Raw genomic sequence first — 20,027 nt, forward strand, 5'->3', positions numbered from 1 at the left:
TGGTGGATTTTGATTGCTTGCAACAGGCAGTTCATGAATTTAAATGATGGATTTAACATTAGATACTCTGGCTGAAAGGATTAACTGAATTTAAATGGACATGAAAAATAATTTAAAGCAGAAAACAGCAAATGACAGAGCAGTCTCTGCATTTTCCCCATGAATGAGGGGATGTACCTGCAAAGTTTCCTGCATATTTTATATCATATAACGGCATTATAACTCATGTAATAAAATCTGATGATAAATTTGGATGTATTGTTAATATTTTTATTGCAAAAGAAACACCTGAGATGAAAAAAAAAGCATATGGTCAAATGAAAGTGGGCATTGAAAGCAGATTTGATCAGTCCCTGTTGGATGGCAGTATTTGTCTCTAAGCCATCTCCATAACCTTCTTGATCCAGTCCACGTAGACAGACACGCGGATGAAGATGTTGGGCTGCCCAGCGTGTCCGCAGCGCCTCATGGGGATGATCACACCCTCGAGTACCCAGCAGTCCCTGTTCTGACACGCCAACGGGCCGCCGTAGTCTCTCTGCAGACACACAGGAACAACACTCTGGAGTCATTATTTGTCTCTGTTATGACTGACTGTCATTGCTGAGGTTGGAAACATCTTGCAGTCACATCTTGTCCAGTGTACCTCCATTATCTAAATGGTGAATGTGTTTGATTTACACGAACGTATAAATAGCTGTATGCTCTTTGCTAAAGTGATTTTCGTCATTAAAAGGTTTTCTGCAGCTTCAGTATTTGGAGTATTAATTTACAGCTTTATACTGTTTTACTTTGCGGTCACTAAAGGAGTAGTTTGACATTTTGGGAAGCATACGTGTTCAATTTTTTAAGTTAAATGAGAAGATTAATACCACTCATATGTTTCCGTTCAATATAAAGCAGTTGGCTAGCGTAGCTTAGCATAAAGACAGGAAACGGGGGAAACAAAAAAACATTTAAAAAATCATTAGAAAATCCATTCCTGATGCTCTTGCAATGAAAGTGATTCGAGTCACAATCCATGATCCTCATTTTGAGCCAAAACGTTTTCAAAAGTTTATCTGAAGCTAATATGAGACTTCAGCAGTTTAAGTTAAACAAATGAAGTGGATGTCTTCCAAAAGTATTTTCAGTACAAAATTCTTTCTCTCTGTTTCCATGGACAGTGTTTCTTTGTTGAGCTGCAGTGGAAGGATCATACGAAAAAGATGGAAAATTGTATTTAAGAGATATCCTTTTTATTTGACCAGTTTGGACTGCTGAAGTCTCACATCAGCTTTAGATAAACTAAAACAAATTATTGCACAGAAGGACATTTCTTACTTTGAAAATGCAGTTAAATGGATCTTCTAATGGTCAGTATGAACAGGAGGAATGATTACAGGAAGCAAAACCATGCTCATTTTGGCACCTGACTATTGTTTTTAGACAGACTTGAAAAATTGTGAACACATCCTTATTAAGCTTAATATTAACCACAATGTCACACATACAATTGTGGCTGGGGACGTTTGATACCACTCTCTGTTTCTATAGTCACTGAATGAAGACAAAATGGAGTTTTACATGGACACCTACCTCACAGGCGCCTACACCACCCTGGAAAGAGCTGGTGCACATCTCATTCTCACGGACACGACCTCGGAAGTATTTGTTGCATTCCTTGTTACTAAGAACTGGTATTTCGGCCACGTTGAGGACAGTCTCATCTCCAGTGCCTTGAAAAGCAGTGAGGAGAAGGAGGAATGAGTTAGCAACTAATGTGTTTAGAGAGCTGGAGAAAAGAAAAGGAGAGTGGACAGATGTTGAACGATTCTGAAAACAGCAACGCCATCTGTTGCTCAACAGCTTTTGTAGCTCTCTCATTTAGATGCAACTTTAAACGCATCATTTCAAGAGCAGCAGAAACACTATCTTCTATTAGTCATCTAAAAGAGTCATATATTATTGTTGCAATAGAAGCATATTGTAGTTGCATAAAGCTTGGCATGTAGCAAATTCAGTGTAAAGTTATGATCCAATATTATACTTGCCTCTAGTCTCGCCCCATCCCGCGATCTCACAAGGCGTCCCCTCGGTTACAATGTACCGCTCAGGTGGGAGGCAGATCTGAGAGACACGCTCATTAAACTGGGCAGGGCTAGAAAAAGGAGAGTAAGAGGGAAATTGTTGATATCTTTGATTATAAGTGTGTATCAGTGGGTGTGTGTGCATGTTGGGGCCACTTGACAGTACACACTATTCCAGTTGCAACATGACCAGCTGAGACTCGGAGGGTCCACAGACAATCTTGGTGAGAGGGATGGTTTGCACATCAGGGTCTCCTTCTTGTGGATCACGAAACAGTGTTCCCATCATGGCCGAGTACCCGGGCAGGTCCACATAGCTGTGTAGACATGCAGACAAAAAGTACGGTAAATATAAGCAAAGTGGGACACATTTTATTTCAGATATTTAATATTGCTCTTCCATAAAAGACTTGCAAGACTTTTTCCTGACTTTTTGTCCATAGTATGGCTTGGGCTACAAATAACTCTTGGTCCTACACTTCCCATGATGCAACTCAACAGCTATAGATCACTTTTCAGTATTTACATTTGTTATATTTGTACTTAATTTAGATCATTTTGTACAGATCTGTTTCCATTTTGACATTTAAAGGTCTTGCATTTGTTGGGGTGTCTTGACACACAATGAATCGAAATCAGTAAGAAGTCATTAAAAAAAAAAAAGTAAATTCATTTTTTTAAAGTTAAAGTTTTTTTTCTTCAATATTGTAAGACAACACTGAGTTGGACTTTTTTGATAATGAATACTTTTAAGTACGTTTTGCAAATAATACTTTTGTACTTTTACTTTAGTAAGATTTTGAATACTGCAGTATTACTACTTCCCATTACTTAGACCTCAATGTTTCCCCCACCACTCCACCATTCGTCATCATCATCTTCATCCCCCAGTTTATCAGATTGAGATTAAGTGAAGTCATTTGAGTGATTTTCAGAGTTGACAAATATCTGTTCAGAGCCACAGATAACTGTTAACAACTGTCATCTCAGGTTGAGTACTACTTCTGATTACCAGTAAAAATAAAAATTTACCAGGAGGAAAAACACTGCTTGGTGCTGATCACCCATCTGGGGTTAACCAGGGATCCACCACAGAAATGGTTGCCTTTCCTGCACACAAGAGATAAGAGGTCAAACGAAGCACAGCAGAGTGTATTTTGAGTCTAAATCTCTCAGACTAACCTGTCTCTGAGGCTCACTGTCCATGGCGAGTTCCCAGGTACCCCATTCACGATACGTAAAAAAGACCTCTGGGCGCGGTCATCCCTCTTCCCACACTCACTAAACTCCACCTTCTCTGTGTTCGTAGAAAGGGGAAAATATTATCATAAAAACACACACAGAGGCTTAATGTCACTTTGGAAATATTGCTTTATATTCATTCAGAAACTAACCTTCTGGTTCAGTCATGGACACTTTCTCTCCAGCTGTTTGAAAACACCAAGAAACAGATGAATCGTTAAATTGTCAGACAAGAGCAGCTCTAGATGAATTGTTGCCTGAGAGTTCATTTAAATGATTTTGAAACAAAGAAAACAGAGTTGTGTACCACACTGTTTGATGGCACAGTAGTCAAACTCAGTTTTAGGGTCAGTGGTGTAGCACCAGGGTCCGTGCTGGTCCCCATCTGGGTTTCGACAATAGTTCTCTGTCAGATTGGCCTCAGGATGTGTCCTCTGGTTTATTCTAGAAAAAAACACACTGACTTTTAAAGATGAAGGCATGTCATATATGTCACAAATAAGTGATTTTGCATTTTACTTTTGCAAAGAAAGAGCATTCATTCATAATACTGGGAGTATATTAAATGATTCAAGAGATGTAATATAAAGGTAGGCAGCAGAACCCATTCTTTCCTTTCTTTTGCTCATGTAATGAATGTCTCCAAATGCATGTAGACTGTTTTCTTCTTACATAAACACTGATATCTCCTTGTAACTCTTAAATGATCATCATACCTGGTGCGGTGAGGTGTGTTCACGTTCCATTTCTGGCAGGTGATGCCTTTACGTGTTTTGCGAACCATTCCTCTGTAGTTTTTTCCATTTTCGTGGTAGCAATCTAAATAAAAAAAGGGTAATAGTAACATTATTTTTGGGATAAAGTATATTTAAATTTGACCACATTATGGCTAGATATATAAATTAGGAAAGGTTTTCTGTATTTTCTGCCATAATTTGATTCCTGGCATTGTGAAAACAGCAATGAAACCAAATTTCAACCTTCATGTCAGGACTGCAGGTAAAAAAAACAACATTGTGGTGCATTTACAGTTTATTAATGTGCACTAATCCTGTTAAATACACCAATAAAAAAACCTGTAAATTAATAGTTTATAAGAGCAGATCACTGAATAAATAAAGTGTGATAAATCCAAATGATCAAATGAAAATTCTTGGTGCCCAGTTAAACTTTTCTGGTTGTGTGTGGCTGTGGGCTTGCATTTCAGGGGACTTCTTAGTATTTCTCTCCTCATGTGAATATTCATATAATCCAATCTGTCTTTATCCACAAACACTGACAGTAGCCTTTTCACTACTAAAATCTTTTTGCTGTGATTTGAGTCACCCTCAGCTTCGATGTCGTCTGCACAGCGTTTGATCTGTAAGCAGAGAGCGGTCCTCATCTCTGGCACAGATGTGAAGCACCAGGGAGCCTCCGATCCATCTGGGTTACGACAGTAGTTCTCTTCTAAACCCCTGCATGAAGCGTAACACAGTCAGTTTAAACAATGTCCACAGGCTCATCACTAATGCTTTAAATTGCTTGCTACACACATAATTTATGTGCTTCGCCTTCTTAATTTACAGACATATATTCATATGATTTGTAGCTTCTTCTAAAAAGCGATGATTGAAAAGCTTGTAATCGATTATGGCATGATGAGCGATCACTGCATCACAAATAAGTTTAATATTAATTTCACATGTGTGTTGCCACTCAGGCTGTGCCCCGCTTTTTAGTTCAGTGTCGCTGACCATCTATCATTCTGTCAACTGTCAGCAGAGAAATAAGAAATTTCACTGCATTGACATCTCAACATTAATATTCACGTGTGAAGCAAATAGAGAACTTTCAAACTAATAGGCTATGAGTGCAGAAAATAACCCCAAAGTGCTTTCATCTTTCAAATAGGGCTTGACTGATACTGGAGTTTTGGGGCCGATACTCATATTGTGGAGTGAAATAATTCCAATAGATACATGTGCCGATAATCTTATCAATACATTTTTTACAATGATCCTTTACATGTGTTTATCAAACACTTGTGAAAAAGATATGTTATGCTGACATGATATTTACAGTTTAAAAATAAACTTTCTTATATAATATGATATCAGAAAGGAACTGAAATGGTAAACTTCACTGGGAATTAAATAAATTAATACAAATAAAAATAAGGTATTAAACTTGAATTAAGAAAAAGGATTAGATATACATACTGCCTACACACCTTTAAACTTTTTTCTTTTTTAAAAATTGGTGCATTTCGGATAACATGCCGATGCCGACACTGATATTTCTGTGATATTGGCTGACTTTCAGTCAGGTTCTATTTTCAAACACACTCAATTTCCAACTTTATATACATACTTGCATTCATATGTGTTTGGGTAGAAGGGATGCTCGTGAGGTTCTTGGGCATCCCACGGCTGGCAGGGGATACCTGATGTTGTCTCATTGACTTTACCACGGTAATCCTCCCCGCGGCCACGGAAACAGTTGGTGGTGAAGCTGGAGCGCTGGCGTTTCTCCATACGCACCTCAGCTGAAGGGAAGGAGGAAGCTGAATGTGGGTGATGTGGGTCTGCTGAGACAGGGCGCCAATTAAGGCGATAAGTGGATTTTGCTGCTGGTTTTGAGTGAAATTAAAGTTTAAAAAAGTTATGAATTCTTTCATTATATATATATATATAAAAAAAAGAATCAGTACATTCATGTGATGACACAGAATGGCTGAACCTTAAACTACAGCAAAGGAAATTACTCAATGAAGGTGAAGAAACAATCTTCTTTTCAAGTCTATAATTTTGCACAAATAACTCTGATGTGATATGAAGGTTTTCTTAAATTTAAAACCAAGAAAAATAAACAATCTGTGTTCCTAAAAATCTGACATTGATAAGATTAAACTGTGCATTTTATACACTATTTTAAATGTATATATAATATATATAATACATCAACATGATTTCCTCTTGACCCATCTTACAGGATTCGATTTGATTTGATTGATTGATAAATATATAAAAAGTTCTTCCTCTCCTTCACATACAGCAAAATAAAAAATGTTACATTTCATATTTTTAATCTTTTTGTTGATCTACACGATGATAATGAAAATAGATTTTGAGCAATATTGTTGTTTTTTAGTGAATGCCAGCTACACCACAGGATGGCGCTATCTTATAGATTTTCAGTGGTCTCTGCTCTTTGTACACAGTTTGCACAACTCATGTTGAAATTTTGGAGAAAACACTGATGGCCTGATTCAATTTATTTTGATCTGAATGTTCTGGAGCTTAATGTTCAGGATTTAACTCTGTTTGGACTTTATTCAGAATTAAATATTGGGGTCTTAACTTCAAAAAGAGAACTTCAGCATTTACTAAAAACAAACTAATTTAACCTATTTACTTGTTGTTTTGGTACTACATAATCTGCATTACATTATCTGCATTACAAACAAGTACAATAAGGAAATTGAATTCCATCAAACCTTTACATTTTGACTTTATGTATATTTGTAAAATAATCCAACTACTATGACAAATACTAACAGCAATAAAACTAAAGATGAACTACCCTTAAAATTAACTAACGCTAATGAAAAGAAAAAAGAAAATAATTAAAAACATTTTAATTAACCTTTAATTAACCTGAAACCTGAGAAAGAATGCAGGGCTTGAATCACAGACAACCATCTGCACATTCACTCCTTAATCAAAGAGAATCATTGGGGTAATTGTAAAACGTCCCACATTTTAGGAAGTAATTTGCACAGACACCAAAAAGGTTTTTGATTCTTGTAAATTTAATTACAGCCAGTTAATGAGACTCCCCTCTACTACTGTGAGTCCTAATATCACAGAAACTGACTCCATTTAGCTTGTGTTACCTCTATCGTGCCTGAGGGAACAAACCCCCAAAACAAAATAAGAGAAACAAGCAAGAAGATCTAATCCCACTAATTTATCCTATGATACAAAACATCAGTTATTACATATTATCAATATTTCTAATAGTGTGTCTATGACAGAAGTAACATCTTACTGCATTTGCTGATATCGCATCTCTCTCTCTCCACCTCCGGGTCTGTGGTGTAACACCAGGGAACTGGAGAGGCATCAGGGTTACGGCAGTAGTTATCATCCAAACTCTTATCAGGATACCTGAGAAAACACATGTCGGACATTTTAATTCCCACAATTACAAAACAAAGGACTTAAAGCTTACAGATCCCCTCTGATACTGATTCAACACTCAAACAACACAATTGTAAAGTTACACTCTAGTCAGTTCACGTTATCGATCAGTTTGGCTAACAGCATGTGAGATAGTGCAGTGATGACTGTGTGAGTACTTTTCGGGCTGGTAGATGTGTTGGTGAGGGTACTGCTGGTCCCATCTCTGACACTCTCTGCCAGTCACAGTGTGGTCAACCTGGCCTCTGTACTCCTCGCCGTTACATGTGATACATACCTCTGCAAACAGAACCGACAGCACAGTTTCAAAGTGAAAAGAAGAAAAGCAGGCATACTGTTGCACTTCATTTTACGGTTCACTAGTTTTCCTAGAAAGAAACTGATTTGTAACTGTAGTTTTTTTTTATTAAGGTTGCTGGATAAGACATTTCAATGTGGTATGATTAAAAGGAAAATGTTCAGTTGGTTCACTTTTTAATAACAACCATATTTGACCAAAGTATCCTCAAGTCCATAAACATGTAAATATGTTAAGTTTGTGTTTCTGTGTAAATGTAAATGAAAGGAAATATATATAACTCGACATTATTTTTTACTCATGATTAAGATTGAAGGAGTTCTTGTAAAGGAATTCCTCTGAAAGTCAACACATTTTCTCTGATTCCTATAATTAGCTACAAATAACACAATTCTTGCTGAGACATTGCAAGACCTGTGAAATAAAATGTTATCCATCCATCACACATGTATGTACTTCTCATACAGAATGGAAATGTGTACCATCTTTGCACTGGGGAATGTTGCAGCTTTCGTAGCGTCGCTCTGGGTCAGTGGTGTAGCACCAAGGACCGATCCTGTCCCCATCTGGATTCCTGCAGTAGTTTAACTCCAGGCCATTAGTGGCTGTGGGAATCCACCTGAGACACATAGAGAGTTTTACACTGAGTGATGAACTGTTGCGGAAACAATGAAGTTAAACTGCTGACCCACAAAATAAGTGATAAAAATGAATTCACTTGTTGATTTACACATCCATTACACAACTACAGTAACATAACTTGTGATGAACATAATGTTAAGTGTATTAGTAATACAATAATCTACCTGACCTGTAAAGAAAAGCAAGTTTCAAAATCATCTCAGGTACATTAAATGAAATATTAAATGTTAAGTCAATATTAATCACTTGACCCCAAATAATTTAGTGACTGTGATTAACATCTTTCTATCTATAGCTTTAGTGTCTATTCAAAATCAACTATGCTTGTAAGCCTTCAAATTCACTTTACTATAGTTCTGACTTTCTTAGCTCAGGACAAAGAACAGAGAGATTTGTATTCATATTTACTGATATTGAAATAAATATTTCTGTCACGAAGGACTTGACTTTGGAAAAAGTGGATATTGTATGTGAATATGGATTTTTTACAATAAGGTAGAATAATAACACTGTTTCTAGCCTTCCTGTACAGTACCAGTTAAAGGTTTAGACACAACTATTCATTCAAGGGCTTTTCTTTATTAAAATAAGATATACTATACTAAAATATACTATAAAATTAAACCTTTGGCACCATGCAGTAAACAAAAATCTGTTATTTAAATCAAACTATGTTCATATTTTAGATTCTTCAAAGTAGCCTCTGTTTGCCTCGATGACAACTTTGCTCAAACTCAACCAGCTTCATGAGGTCGTCACCTTCCAACAGTCTTGAAGGATTCCCACATATGCTGAGCAAACTGTGGTCTGCGTTTTTTCCCCCAAACCATCTCAAGTGGGATAAGATCAGATGATTTTGGAGGCCAGATCATCTGACTCCTCTCCTTCTTAGTCAAATAGTTCCTATAGAGGCTGGAAGTGTGTTTTGGGTCATTGTCCTGTTGAAAAACAAATGAGGATGATGACGACATCGAATGATGTTTCCACTAAGCACAAATCAGAAGAGAAGGCGTTTCGCTGCAGAGTGTTGTGGTAGACAAGCTGGTTAAGTGTACCTTGAATTCTGAATAAATGATCAACAATATCACCCAGCAGAGCCCCCTTCACTCCATCACACCTCCTCCTCTGTGCTTCCCATCCATTTACCTCCTCTGTCTCTCACAAAGACAGAGCGGCTGGAACCAAAAATCTCAAATTTGGACTCATCAGACTAAAGTTCAGATTTCCACTGGTGGTCTAATGTCCATTCTTTGTGTTCCGTGGTCCAAGTAATTCTCTTCTTCTTATTGGTCTCCCTCAGTCCTTTGGAGCAATTCGACCATGAAGGCCTGATTCATACAGTCCCCTCCGAACAGTTGATGTTGAGATGATGTATCTGCTACTTGGAAGCACTGCTGTGGGCTCTAATCGGAGGTGCCGTTAATTGGCAATTTCTGAGGCTGGTAACTCTAATGAACTTATCCTCTGCAGCAGAGGTAACTCTTGGTCTTCCTTTCCTGGGGCGGTCCTCATGAGAGCCACTTTCATCATAGCGATTGAAGTATTTTGAAACTGCACTTGAAGAAACTTTCAAAGTTCTTGAAATGTTCCGGATTGACTGACCTTCATGTTTTAAAGTCATGATGGACTGTCGTTTCTCTTCTACTTATATGAACAGTTTTTGCCATAATATGGATCACTATAGTCATGGAATAGGGCCATTTTTTGTATACAAACACTACATGGTACAACACCATTTATCATCTCAAAGACATTAAGAAGACAGGAACTTCCACCAATTAACTTTTGAAAAGGTGCACGTTTCATAAAAGCATCCCAGGTGACGACCTCGTGAAGCTGGTTGAGATAAGAGATGAGATGCCGAGAATGGTTTAGGGTTTGTTTAACACTTATTTGTTTACTACATGATTCCACCTGTGTTATTTCATAGTTTTGATAGTTTCAATATTGTATTGCAATGTAAAAAATAGTAAAAACTTTCTGATTCATCAGAGGAACTGTCTCACCTGTGATCATGAGGAAACTTGGACCACCACTGCTGGCAGGTGAGTCCGCTCCTTGTGGTGAAGACTTTCCCTCGGTAGTCCTCCCCTTTACCCACGATGCACTTTCTTACATAGACTGCATAATGAAAAGTGACCAATCAAATACCTCCAGCACTGATACGTCACGTCAATCTCTGAAACGTCACACGATGTGAACACATGCAAGCCTTACCTTTCTTCTCATAAAGGTCACAGTTAACGTTTCTCTTCACCTCTGCATTGTTGCCATCGCCCACCCAGGGCAGATGTTTACAGGTGACAGTTGGACGTGTCTCATAGTTGAATGCTCTGGTGTTGAGTGATATTTTCATGTCAGAGATTTAATACATTTAATTCTTTATTAGTATAGCACCTTCCTACAAGAAAATGTAGCTCAATGTGCTTTACAACAAAACAAACTAAATAAATTACATGCAGTAATAAGACAATATTTAGGTTGTCAGTCTGGAAACATTTTAAAGGTTAATTCCGGTTCAGTACAACTTCAGTCTTATATTTAGACTTCTGGCCATTAGGGATAATAAAAATCAGTTGCCAGCAAACAAGCGGACACTTTAGTCAAAGTTATCTTGAAATTAAGCTAAAGTTATTACCCAAACTGTCTGTTGTAAACATCCACCAACAGTATATTGACCAATTTACCAGTTAAACTATGACCTACTGTACTTGTAAGATCCATGACAAGAAAATCAATATGCAGAGTAAAACATAACATTCCTTTTCTGTTGTTAATATGTGAAATTATGTGCTCTGGAAAATAAGATTTATTCCACATCAGACTCAATACTTTTACACAGATTTGAACTCAGCTTCGATAATAATAAGATTATCAACATTTCAGGTGCCCTCACTTTCAGTTTTACCACCAAATATAAGCTGCTTAGATAATCTGGATAAACTGTTTACAACCTGCCTGATCATCTTACAAGCGATGTCTCCCTGTTTCAGACCTCAGCAGTAATTTTGGTGAGTGCAATGTTATTACAACTAATAGAAAACGATGACCAAAACTATGAATTAAATTGCGATAAATAAATAATGCTTTAAATTAAAGGATGTTTCGTGCATTCTTTGTAGCCTACAAATATCTACTTTGGAGGAAGGCCTCATTACATCTGGACCAATAATCATTTTTTAATAACGTGTCAACCTTTAAAAATACTGTGACTGTGATTGTGTGACCTGCAAACCTTAATTAATGATGGTTTTCAAACTCACACAGTTTACGAAACAATCTAACCACAATCCATTAGTAGCTTTTAACATCATCCATTACCCTTCTTCCTTAGCCTCAGTCTTAAAAAATTGTTTTCAACTTTCAATCTCATCAGTAAACTTGTGACTCATCCTTAAAGGTGCTCACAGCCTTTAAATCTTAATGTGCTTTTTAAAATGTATACAGACATAGAGCTCATTAAAGATCTTTAAAGTTTTCATAACTGTTATTAAACTCAAGTGACATGTAATATACCTGGTCTAAGTATGGGGAAATGGTTCCTAGTGATGCTACAATAACAGTATTGCATCCCTGTCAGTTTAAGGTGGATACCTGCAGTCCAGTGATTGGGAGCAGCGTGTGGCACAGTCCTCCAGGTTCAGGCCTGGTAACAACTGCACTCGAGCTGAGTTCCAGGGTGTGGGAACCAGCTCTCTGCCCTCCGAGCGCTGGAAGTCATTCAGAGCACTGCGGTACCCTGTTTTTGTACAACAGAACCAGAAACACAGCGTTCATCAGGATGACTTCATGAACCTGTATCTGTTCAGAGCAGTGCACGTTGTCACTGGTACCCACTGCAACATTTGGGCTCGAGCCTGCACACATATAACCTTTGGACCGAGACACTGCTGCTAGTTTTTGAGACCAGAAAAAGCATTAAAGAGCAACACAACACATCTGTTTACTTAAACTACTACTACAACTTGCAATATACACTCATCAGTACAATTTATTACACTATACAATTAAAATGGATCAAAAACATGAACTTAAAATGATTAGGAGTTGACATATATGCTTTATAATCCCTCAGATAATTATTGTGTTAAATAGGTCTTCATTTGAAACCTCATGGCAAAACACTAATAAAACCAAAACTGTATTGTCCTGATATCACTGTAGAAGATTGAATACCACTGAGTCATTTATAATTGAATTAATTTAATTTAAATGTTCTTACCAGTGACCAGCCCAGCTGTCAGGAGAAGACAGGATAGCAGCAGCAGTTTCATTGTTTCTAGCTGTGGGAGATAAAGACTGTTTTAGTGGAAGTGTAACAACACACTGAGATCTCTGCTCTCTGAAGCCCTGCTCTGGGGGTTTGTTTTCAGACTAAAGTAATTAAACGTCCCATCGACCTGATGAAAGAGAGAAATCCCCAAAAGACTTGAGTAAGAGTTCAGAGTTACGCAGAAAACCTAAAATACCTAAAACACAACCACCCACACAGGAACACTGACTCCTGCTACTCAAACAGAGGTCCTAATCCCCAAAACACAGCTAATCAATACGCCTATTAATCATTAATGAAGACTGGCACATAGGTCCCTGTTCATGCACTTTTTTCATAAAACTCAAATATCCACTCTGACAGCAGTGTATTAACAATTTAAACCAAATAACCTGAACAAAAAGTTTGTCTGAATTGTTTTAAAAAAATGAAGCGATTCTCTGAACAAACGCTAGACGTCAGTAGAATAATTTCCAGAGGATTTTTTTCGTGCTGTTTTCCGGGAAATGAAGTGAAACTACAACTGGAGCTCTGGGTTGAACTAAAGTGCGCTCCCTTATTCTGAGGTTTAATCGTCGGCTAATTTGTGGACGCTGTCAGGTAAGAGCCAGCCGACGATTTTCTCCTCGTGTTTGTGAGCAACCGTACAGAGAGCAAACTCGATATCACAAATAAAATGATCTAATCTGGACTTTGATCAGGCTGTTTAACCTGCCAGCTGTCCACATACTGCAGCACAGGACACATCTGTAGACTGAGAGTGGACAGCGAAGTAAAAGTTTTTAAATTAAACACTGTGCAAACATGTGCAGTGTAATGCAGTCTCAGCCCAGTTAATGTCTGTGTGCAGTTTATTCCAGCGCAGTAAATCTCTTTATGCAGTTTAATATGATGCAGGACACATTCCTATGTGCAGCTCAGTCCTGTGCAGTGATGAACTGTTGTATATGCATTTGTGTTAACTTTTTCACCCAGTGCCATCAACAATTTAAAATCCAAATGTGTTCCTTTCTTTGGATTATGACTAAATACCTGCAAAACTTGCCAATTAATTTTCTGCAGATTGACCTATCATTAAGTGTTTACTATATTCTTATTGTTATCATTCTGTTTCTCCATATTGTTTTCAAGTTTCAAGTTTATTTTATTTATATAGCACTTTAGAAAGCAAACAGACTTTGCACCAAAGTGCTTCACAAAGGCAGGCAGATGTATGCACATAGGCCTACAAGCTTTCAAGGAGCAAAATAAAAAATCTAATCACAAATATAAAATCCCCCAAAATCAGATAACCAATAAAACAGATTAAACACTATTAAAAGCCAGAGAATATAATGAGTGTGCAGATGCATCTTAAAAGTATCAACAGTCTCAGCGTGTCTAATGGCCTCTGGCAGGCTGTTCCAGAGCTGAGGGGCTGTCATACAAAATCTAATTCTACTACTGCTGCTTTTGTAAGTCCAGGGTCTAAGGGCAATGTGTGTTGTACAGACAGTAACACTCTGAATGTGTAAATAACATTGATGTGACTGGTTTTGTGTCTGAGTTATAAAAATCTGTGGGAACAGAAATGACTGTTTTTGTTTTCAGGATGTCAGCTGTGACGGTAACAGAGGGTAGTGTGCAGGTGGAGAGCTGCAAAGCACCGCTGTTCTACAGACAAAGTAAACCCACCACAGGGAACGAGAGGATGTCAATTTTACTCCTTCATGGCATCCGTTTCTCATCAGAAAACTGGCTCAACATCGGCACTCTGGAGGTTCTGGCCAAAGCCGGCTGCCGTGCAGTTGCCATTGACCTGCCGGGTTAGTCTACGGGAGGCAAGCTTCACTACTTCACAGCAAAAGTTTGCTCTTGATGGGTGTTAAACTCAATTTGTGCCACTCATGTTTTAGAAGCAGAGTAGAGGTTTCTGGCATAACTTCAGGTACTTCCAAGGTGCACAGAGAAGGGAATAAAAGTCTAAAAAAGTCAAAGCTTTAGCAAAACTTGTTGTATTGAACAACTTTATTTTTACACCAGTGCATTTCGGCTTGCGGCCTTCATCAAGATCATCACAAAACTCATTAATGTAATGTGTTTCATGATGATCCTGATGAAGTCCGCAAGCCGAAATGCACTGGTCTAACAATGAAGTTACACTTGAGTCATGCATTTTCCTATAACATAAATTCCCAGTGATCTCTGGTAGTTTAAAAACACTTCCTGCTGTTCTGAAGGTATTTCCAGAAACCTCAAAGATGCTTCTAACCATCTCGATGAACAAATATGTAACCAATTTCTCAAACATGTGCCTCTTTAATCCCAATTGTATCAGTTATATTGGTAAACAACAGAGTTAATATTTTATATTTTCATACAAATTAATTTAATATTTTTCATGTGTTGGACAAAAGGAGTGTGGACATTTGTCATTTCTGGCTACCTGGATAAGTATACAGTCACAATTTAACACTGAGGTAAAACTTGAATATTTTTTGTGTTTGTGTAATATTTTAAAGATCTTTGGGTTTTTATTTTTAAGAAATCAGGTGCTTAGCTCCTTGACTGTAATGTGATGGTAATACAAGAGCCACAGACTGGTGGTTCTTCTTCTTCTCTGAAACCTGCATTAATCTGCTGTCCACTTCCTCCGTGTGTCCACAGGACTCGGGCGGTCTAAGTCAGCCGAGGCCCCGGCAGCGGTGGGAGAACTGGCCCCTGCAGGGTTCCTGAAGGAGGTGTGTGAGCAGCTGAGCCTGAGCCCGGTGGTGGTGATCAGCCCGTCCCTCAGCGGGATGTACTCCCTCCCCTTCCTCCTCCAGCACCAGGCGCTGATACGAGCTTACATCCCTGTAGCTCCCATCTGCACCGACAAATTCACTGCAGAGCAATACCAGAGTGTAAAGGTAGCTACAGTTAGAGGATTTACCTCCACTTTACATTCGTTTGTAGTTTCCTCCTCAGAAAAACGTATTACAGTATGAGCAACCGTGAATGTCAAGCTCATTTTCCAGCACATCCTTCCCTGGCTTTTAAAAGAGCTGTTGGATTTGTACATGCTACCACGAGAGGAGAAGATATCATGTGACTTTATACATTCACAGACACTACTGGCTTTTATCCAACTCTAAACTTTCTCAAAATTAAATTTCTTAGGTGGCAAACCAAGTGAAGGAGCATTATCCATGAAGGACGTGTGTGTGTGTGTTACTGAATAGTAGATCCCCTCTAAAAACAAGCAAACATATTTGAGTGAATGTATGAAGCTCGAAGTGGATAAACAGAGCAGAGGAAAGGAAATTAAAAATGAAGGTAGGACAGATATAAGGAAGACAGGAAATGAAGATAGAAGGAAAGAAGAAAGGAAGGAAAGAAGGAAGAAAGGAAATAAAACTGAATGAAAGAAGAAAGTTACAAAGGAAGGAATGAGAGAACAACAGAAGGAAGTAAGGGGACACAGAAGAAAAAAAGAAGGTAGGAATGAAGTATGCAAGGAAGGAAAAAGGAAATAAATAAGAAAGGAAGGAAAGATTAAAAGAAGTAAGCAGATATTTAAGTAAGGAATGGAGAGAAAGGGGAAGGAAATAAAGAATGAAGAAAGGAATAATGGAGGAATGAAGCAAATAAGGAAGGAAGGGAAGGTAGGAATAAAGGAAGTTATGAACTAAAGAGGGAATGAAAGAAGAAAAAAGAAGGAAATAAGAGAGTGGAAGGAAGGAGTTAAATAGGGAAGGAAGGGTAAAAGGAAAGAAAGGAGGGAGGGAATAAGAAAGGATTAAACGTGACGATGAAACCTAATATCACAGCTATGGTTTTTACTCTTATCTCCTTTTATTCTTACTGACATCTGGACACATAAATGAGTCACACCTAATAGAAATAAAATGCTCGTCTCTGATGTTTTTACAAGACCTTTTTGAACATTGAAAACTTGAGGTAAAATGTGGGACATCTTGAAAATCCCTTTAGCTACGCTTCCAATCTAAAAACAAACCACAAACAGATTAACAAAACAGAGAAAATAACTTCATCACAAGGATCCGTTTGTCATCTCTCCTTCAGGTCCCGACGCTCATCGTTTACGGTGACCAGGACGCTCAGCTTGGAGAGGTGTCGCTCCATAACCTCAGCAACCTGGCCAATCACAGCGTGGTGGTAATGAAAGGGGCGGGTCACCCCTGCTACCTGGACGACCCGGACACTTGGCACAAAGCTGTCACGGACTTCTTGAACACGCTGTGATGCATGGAGAGATCTTCAGCAGTGCAGTCACACATAAAAGACTCAGTGGAGCCTCACAAATAAACACATTATTCATTCATGAGAAATCTGTTCCAAAAACATCAGGCTGCATGACCTGATTCTGACTTTTTAATAGTGTCTGTGATGGAAACTGCAAATCAGGGCTTTCTAATGACCAAGCACAAACTTTTAATAACATGAAAGGAGGACGTTAGAGAGGAAAAAGGAAGGAAACGAGGGCGGAAGGAAGAAAGATATGAAGGAAAGGTCAGAAAATAGGAAGTGAGGGAGGAAGAAAGGAAGGAAATGAGAAGGAAGAATGTAGGAAGACAGAGATGGACAAAAAAAGAAGGAAAGGAATGAGGGAGGAGGTAAGGAAGGAAAGGAAAGAAAATGATAGAGGGAAGGAAGGAAAGGTCAGAAAGAAGGAAGTAAGGAAGGAATGACCTGCATGACCAATTTTAGATTTTTTGCTCTTAATGAAAACTACAAATCAAGTATTTTCTAATAATGAGGCACAAATGTTTAATACCAATAATATGTAATATGTTCTGTCATAATTGATTTCAGGAAAGTTATTGATTATATATGTAATATTTTCATTGATTATAGATTTTATATTTTCATTGATTATCTAGCTGAAACAAACAAACACCACACAGAAATGAAGTGAAAAATATGAACATTATTTAATAACTGATTCTCTGTAATAAACAATTTGAAAATATTTTACAAGGAGTCACAGACACAATATTTTACAAATTTTGCCCTCTTCTTTTTTTTTTATTTTTTAGCTTCATCTGTACAAAAGAATGGAGCGAATGGACCGGCGTCCAGAAAAGAAGGAGCTAAATCTTCCACGCAACCAAACATTCACACTCACACACGCACAAGAAATAAAATAAAAAAAAATAAAATAAACATTTTGACTTCAGATCTCAAACTTATCAACAGTGCTGTATTCCTATATTTATTTATTTTTTACTTCACTCAAAATTTGACTGATTTTACTCTTTTTTTTTTCTCTCTAAATGTTGCTGTTATTTTTTCACACACTTGTCAAACATGGTCACATAGCACCAGACTACAGACTACAGAATCACATACACACGTGTCTTTCCCACAGAGACGCACCAACACAGATGCAGCGAGGGTTCAGGAGGGGGCTTCATGAACACCTTTTCCCCCTAACAACATATTCTAGGGTTTGTGTCCAAAAAAAGCAGACCCCTCCCTTTCATCCCAAGCTGGTCCAATTTTCTTATTTTTTCTTCTATTTTTTTATTTTATTTTTTTTGGCAAAAGTTAATTTGTCAAATCACATAAATCAGATGTGTGTCCCTTTTTCAGAAGACTTTTCCCGTCGGGATGCACACACAGATGTCACTACATGATTCCTCCATGACCTTCTGTTTGACAGGCCTGTGCTGCTCTGTGGAGACCCACTCCCTGAGCTTGCCTCTGACATCCCAGTTCAGGTGTGCGTGCACGTACTGCTGGCCTACATATTTGCCGGGAGAAGAGAGAGGAAGTTGCAGGGGGTGCATTTCCACAGGCACGTGTAGCGTTCATTTACAGACAGTGGAAACGGACAGAATGAATGGCACACGACAGAGACAAACTGATGCCAGAAAAGTAAAACTGCATCCCGCACCAAATGCCGAAAAGAGCCAAATTTGGAAATACGCGTTTTAAAGGACCAGTGTGTAGGATTTAGAGGGATCTATCAGCAGATGTGGAGTATAATTTCTTTCCATGAAGTGTATGATCTCCCAAAAATAAGAATCATTGTGTTTTTGTTACCTCAGAATGAGCCCTTCATGTCAACACAGAGAGCGGGTCCTCTTCCATGGCACCTGTAATGTTTCTACAGTAGCCCAGAAAGGACAAAACCGAACACTGGCTATAGAGAGCCTTTTTGCATCTTTTGTGGCCACCGTAGGCTCGTAGGGGGGAGTATTCAGTATTCAGATGCCATAAATCCTCCTCACTGCTCCTTTATTTTTCAATTAGTTTCACAGACACTCACGTTTTTTTTAGGTTTTTTTTTTTAAGTGAGTCAGATTTATTCGGAGCCGTGCTGCAGTTACTGTGCCAGCATGTCTGTCACATCAAATAGTACCAACAACTGTACAGAGTGTGTTGTTAAGGTTTAAATCATTGCGTGAATATTCCCACCTGAGCGATACAGTGAGGTTTGGGTGGGTGTGAACATCGAAGGCCGGAGGCTTTTGAAACTTAAAAATCTCCCACCTCTTTCAAGCATTTAATCGAACAGGCATCAATCAATAACTAATCATTCCAAGACGTAAAAATACAAAATTAGAGCTCACTATACTTACTGCAGAACACCAAGAGAACCCCGGGGACTGAATATTTTGAAGGATCTATTTGTGTGTGTGTGAGAAAGAGTGTACATGAGGAGGGGGGAACGTACAGTATTAGAGCTCCGTACTGTGTAACACTAAGGCATTTAGAGAGGCTTTGTTAACTATGTTGCATTTAAAACAGAAAACACTGATGAACTACACATTCTTTCAGACACCTCTGAATCAAAGGGGGCTGCGCTGCTCCCTCAGATTAATATATATATAAGCAGACTGATGGTCAAATATGGATTTTTTTTTTTGTTTCAGTAAAATCCCTTTTTTCTCCACAACACTGGATTTTGTCCGTTGCAACATACAAACAGGAAAAAACAGCTATGCTACCACAACTGTCATCCCTCATACACTCCACAACTCATTGAAAAGACATTCCCTTTGAGGGTTTTTAACGCAAATCAACACGCATCCACACACACAAACACAAACGCACATACGATTCAGGCAGAACTATAGCAGTCAGGTGGCCCTAAAAACTCTCTAAGTTGCTGTATACTACTGATAGTGTATCGTAGTTCTCTACATGGCTTTGTAAAGGAACAGTATAGTAACTCCATATGATGGCAGTCAGGCTGCTCTGGAGGGCAAATACATTACGCTTGAATCAGTCGGTGCGACAGCTCTGAGTGAAGCTATTTCTACAGCTTCTCTAACAGATTCAGTCTCACAGGCTCATGTGTTGTCCCGAGCCTCAAAGATGGCTGCTTTATA

The 20,027-nt window shown here is 38.3% G+C and overlaps 2 protein-coding genes across 4 annotated transcripts; one reads left to right on the forward strand and one right to left on the reverse strand.

Moving 5' to 3' along the window:
- Positions 1 to 256: 256 nt before the first annotated feature.
- mst1 (macrophage stimulating 1) lies at positions 257 to 12,856 on the reverse strand. 3 transcript variants are annotated; one of them, XM_053315032.1, is made up of 18 exons: positions 12,658 to 12,856; positions 12,030 to 12,174; positions 10,653 to 10,768; positions 10,442 to 10,556; positions 8,276 to 8,412; positions 7,654 to 7,774; positions 7,344 to 7,462; positions 5,664 to 5,880; positions 4,638 to 4,768; positions 4,028 to 4,130; positions 3,619 to 3,755; positions 3,464 to 3,496; positions 3,252 to 3,366; positions 3,102 to 3,179; positions 2,240 to 2,386; positions 2,034 to 2,140; positions 1,579 to 1,718; positions 257 to 538 (listed from the first exon to the last, which is right to left on the reverse strand). In XM_053315032.1, the coding sequence occupies exons 1-18, from the start codon at positions 12,707 to 12,709 to the stop codon at positions 377 to 379; spliced, it is 2,175 nt and encodes a 724-aa protein (XP_053171007.1). In that variant the 5' UTR covers positions 12,710 to 12,856; the 3' UTR covers positions 257 to 376. The 3 variants fall into 3 exon arrangements, with proteins under 3 accessions (XP_053171007.1, XP_053171008.1, XP_053171009.1); XM_053315033.1 differs by having other exon boundaries at positions 5,664 to 5,877; positions 12,658 to 12,855; XM_053315034.1 differs by having other exon boundaries at positions 5,664 to 5,838; positions 12,658 to 12,852.
- A 180-nt stretch (positions 12,857 to 13,036) lies between these two features.
- abhd14b (abhydrolase domain containing 14B) lies at positions 13,037 to 18,415 on the forward strand. The gene is made up of 4 exons (XM_053315035.1): positions 13,037 to 13,308; positions 14,299 to 14,513; positions 15,355 to 15,596; positions 16,753 to 18,415. Exons 2-4 carry the CDS (start codon positions 14,300 to 14,302, stop codon positions 16,930 to 16,932), a joined length of 636 nt encoding a protein of 211 aa, XP_053171010.1. The 5' UTR covers positions 13,037 to 13,308; position 14,299; the 3' UTR covers positions 16,933 to 18,415.
- Positions 18,416 to 20,027: the final 1,612 nt, after the last annotated feature.

This window comes from Scomber japonicus, chromosome 3 (assembly GCF_027409825.1).
Source record: "Scomber japonicus isolate fScoJap1 chromosome 3, fScoJap1.pri, whole genome shotgun sequence".
In the NCBI taxonomy this organism is placed as follows: Eukaryota; Metazoa; Chordata; class Actinopteri; order Scombriformes; family Scombridae; genus Scomber; species Scomber japonicus.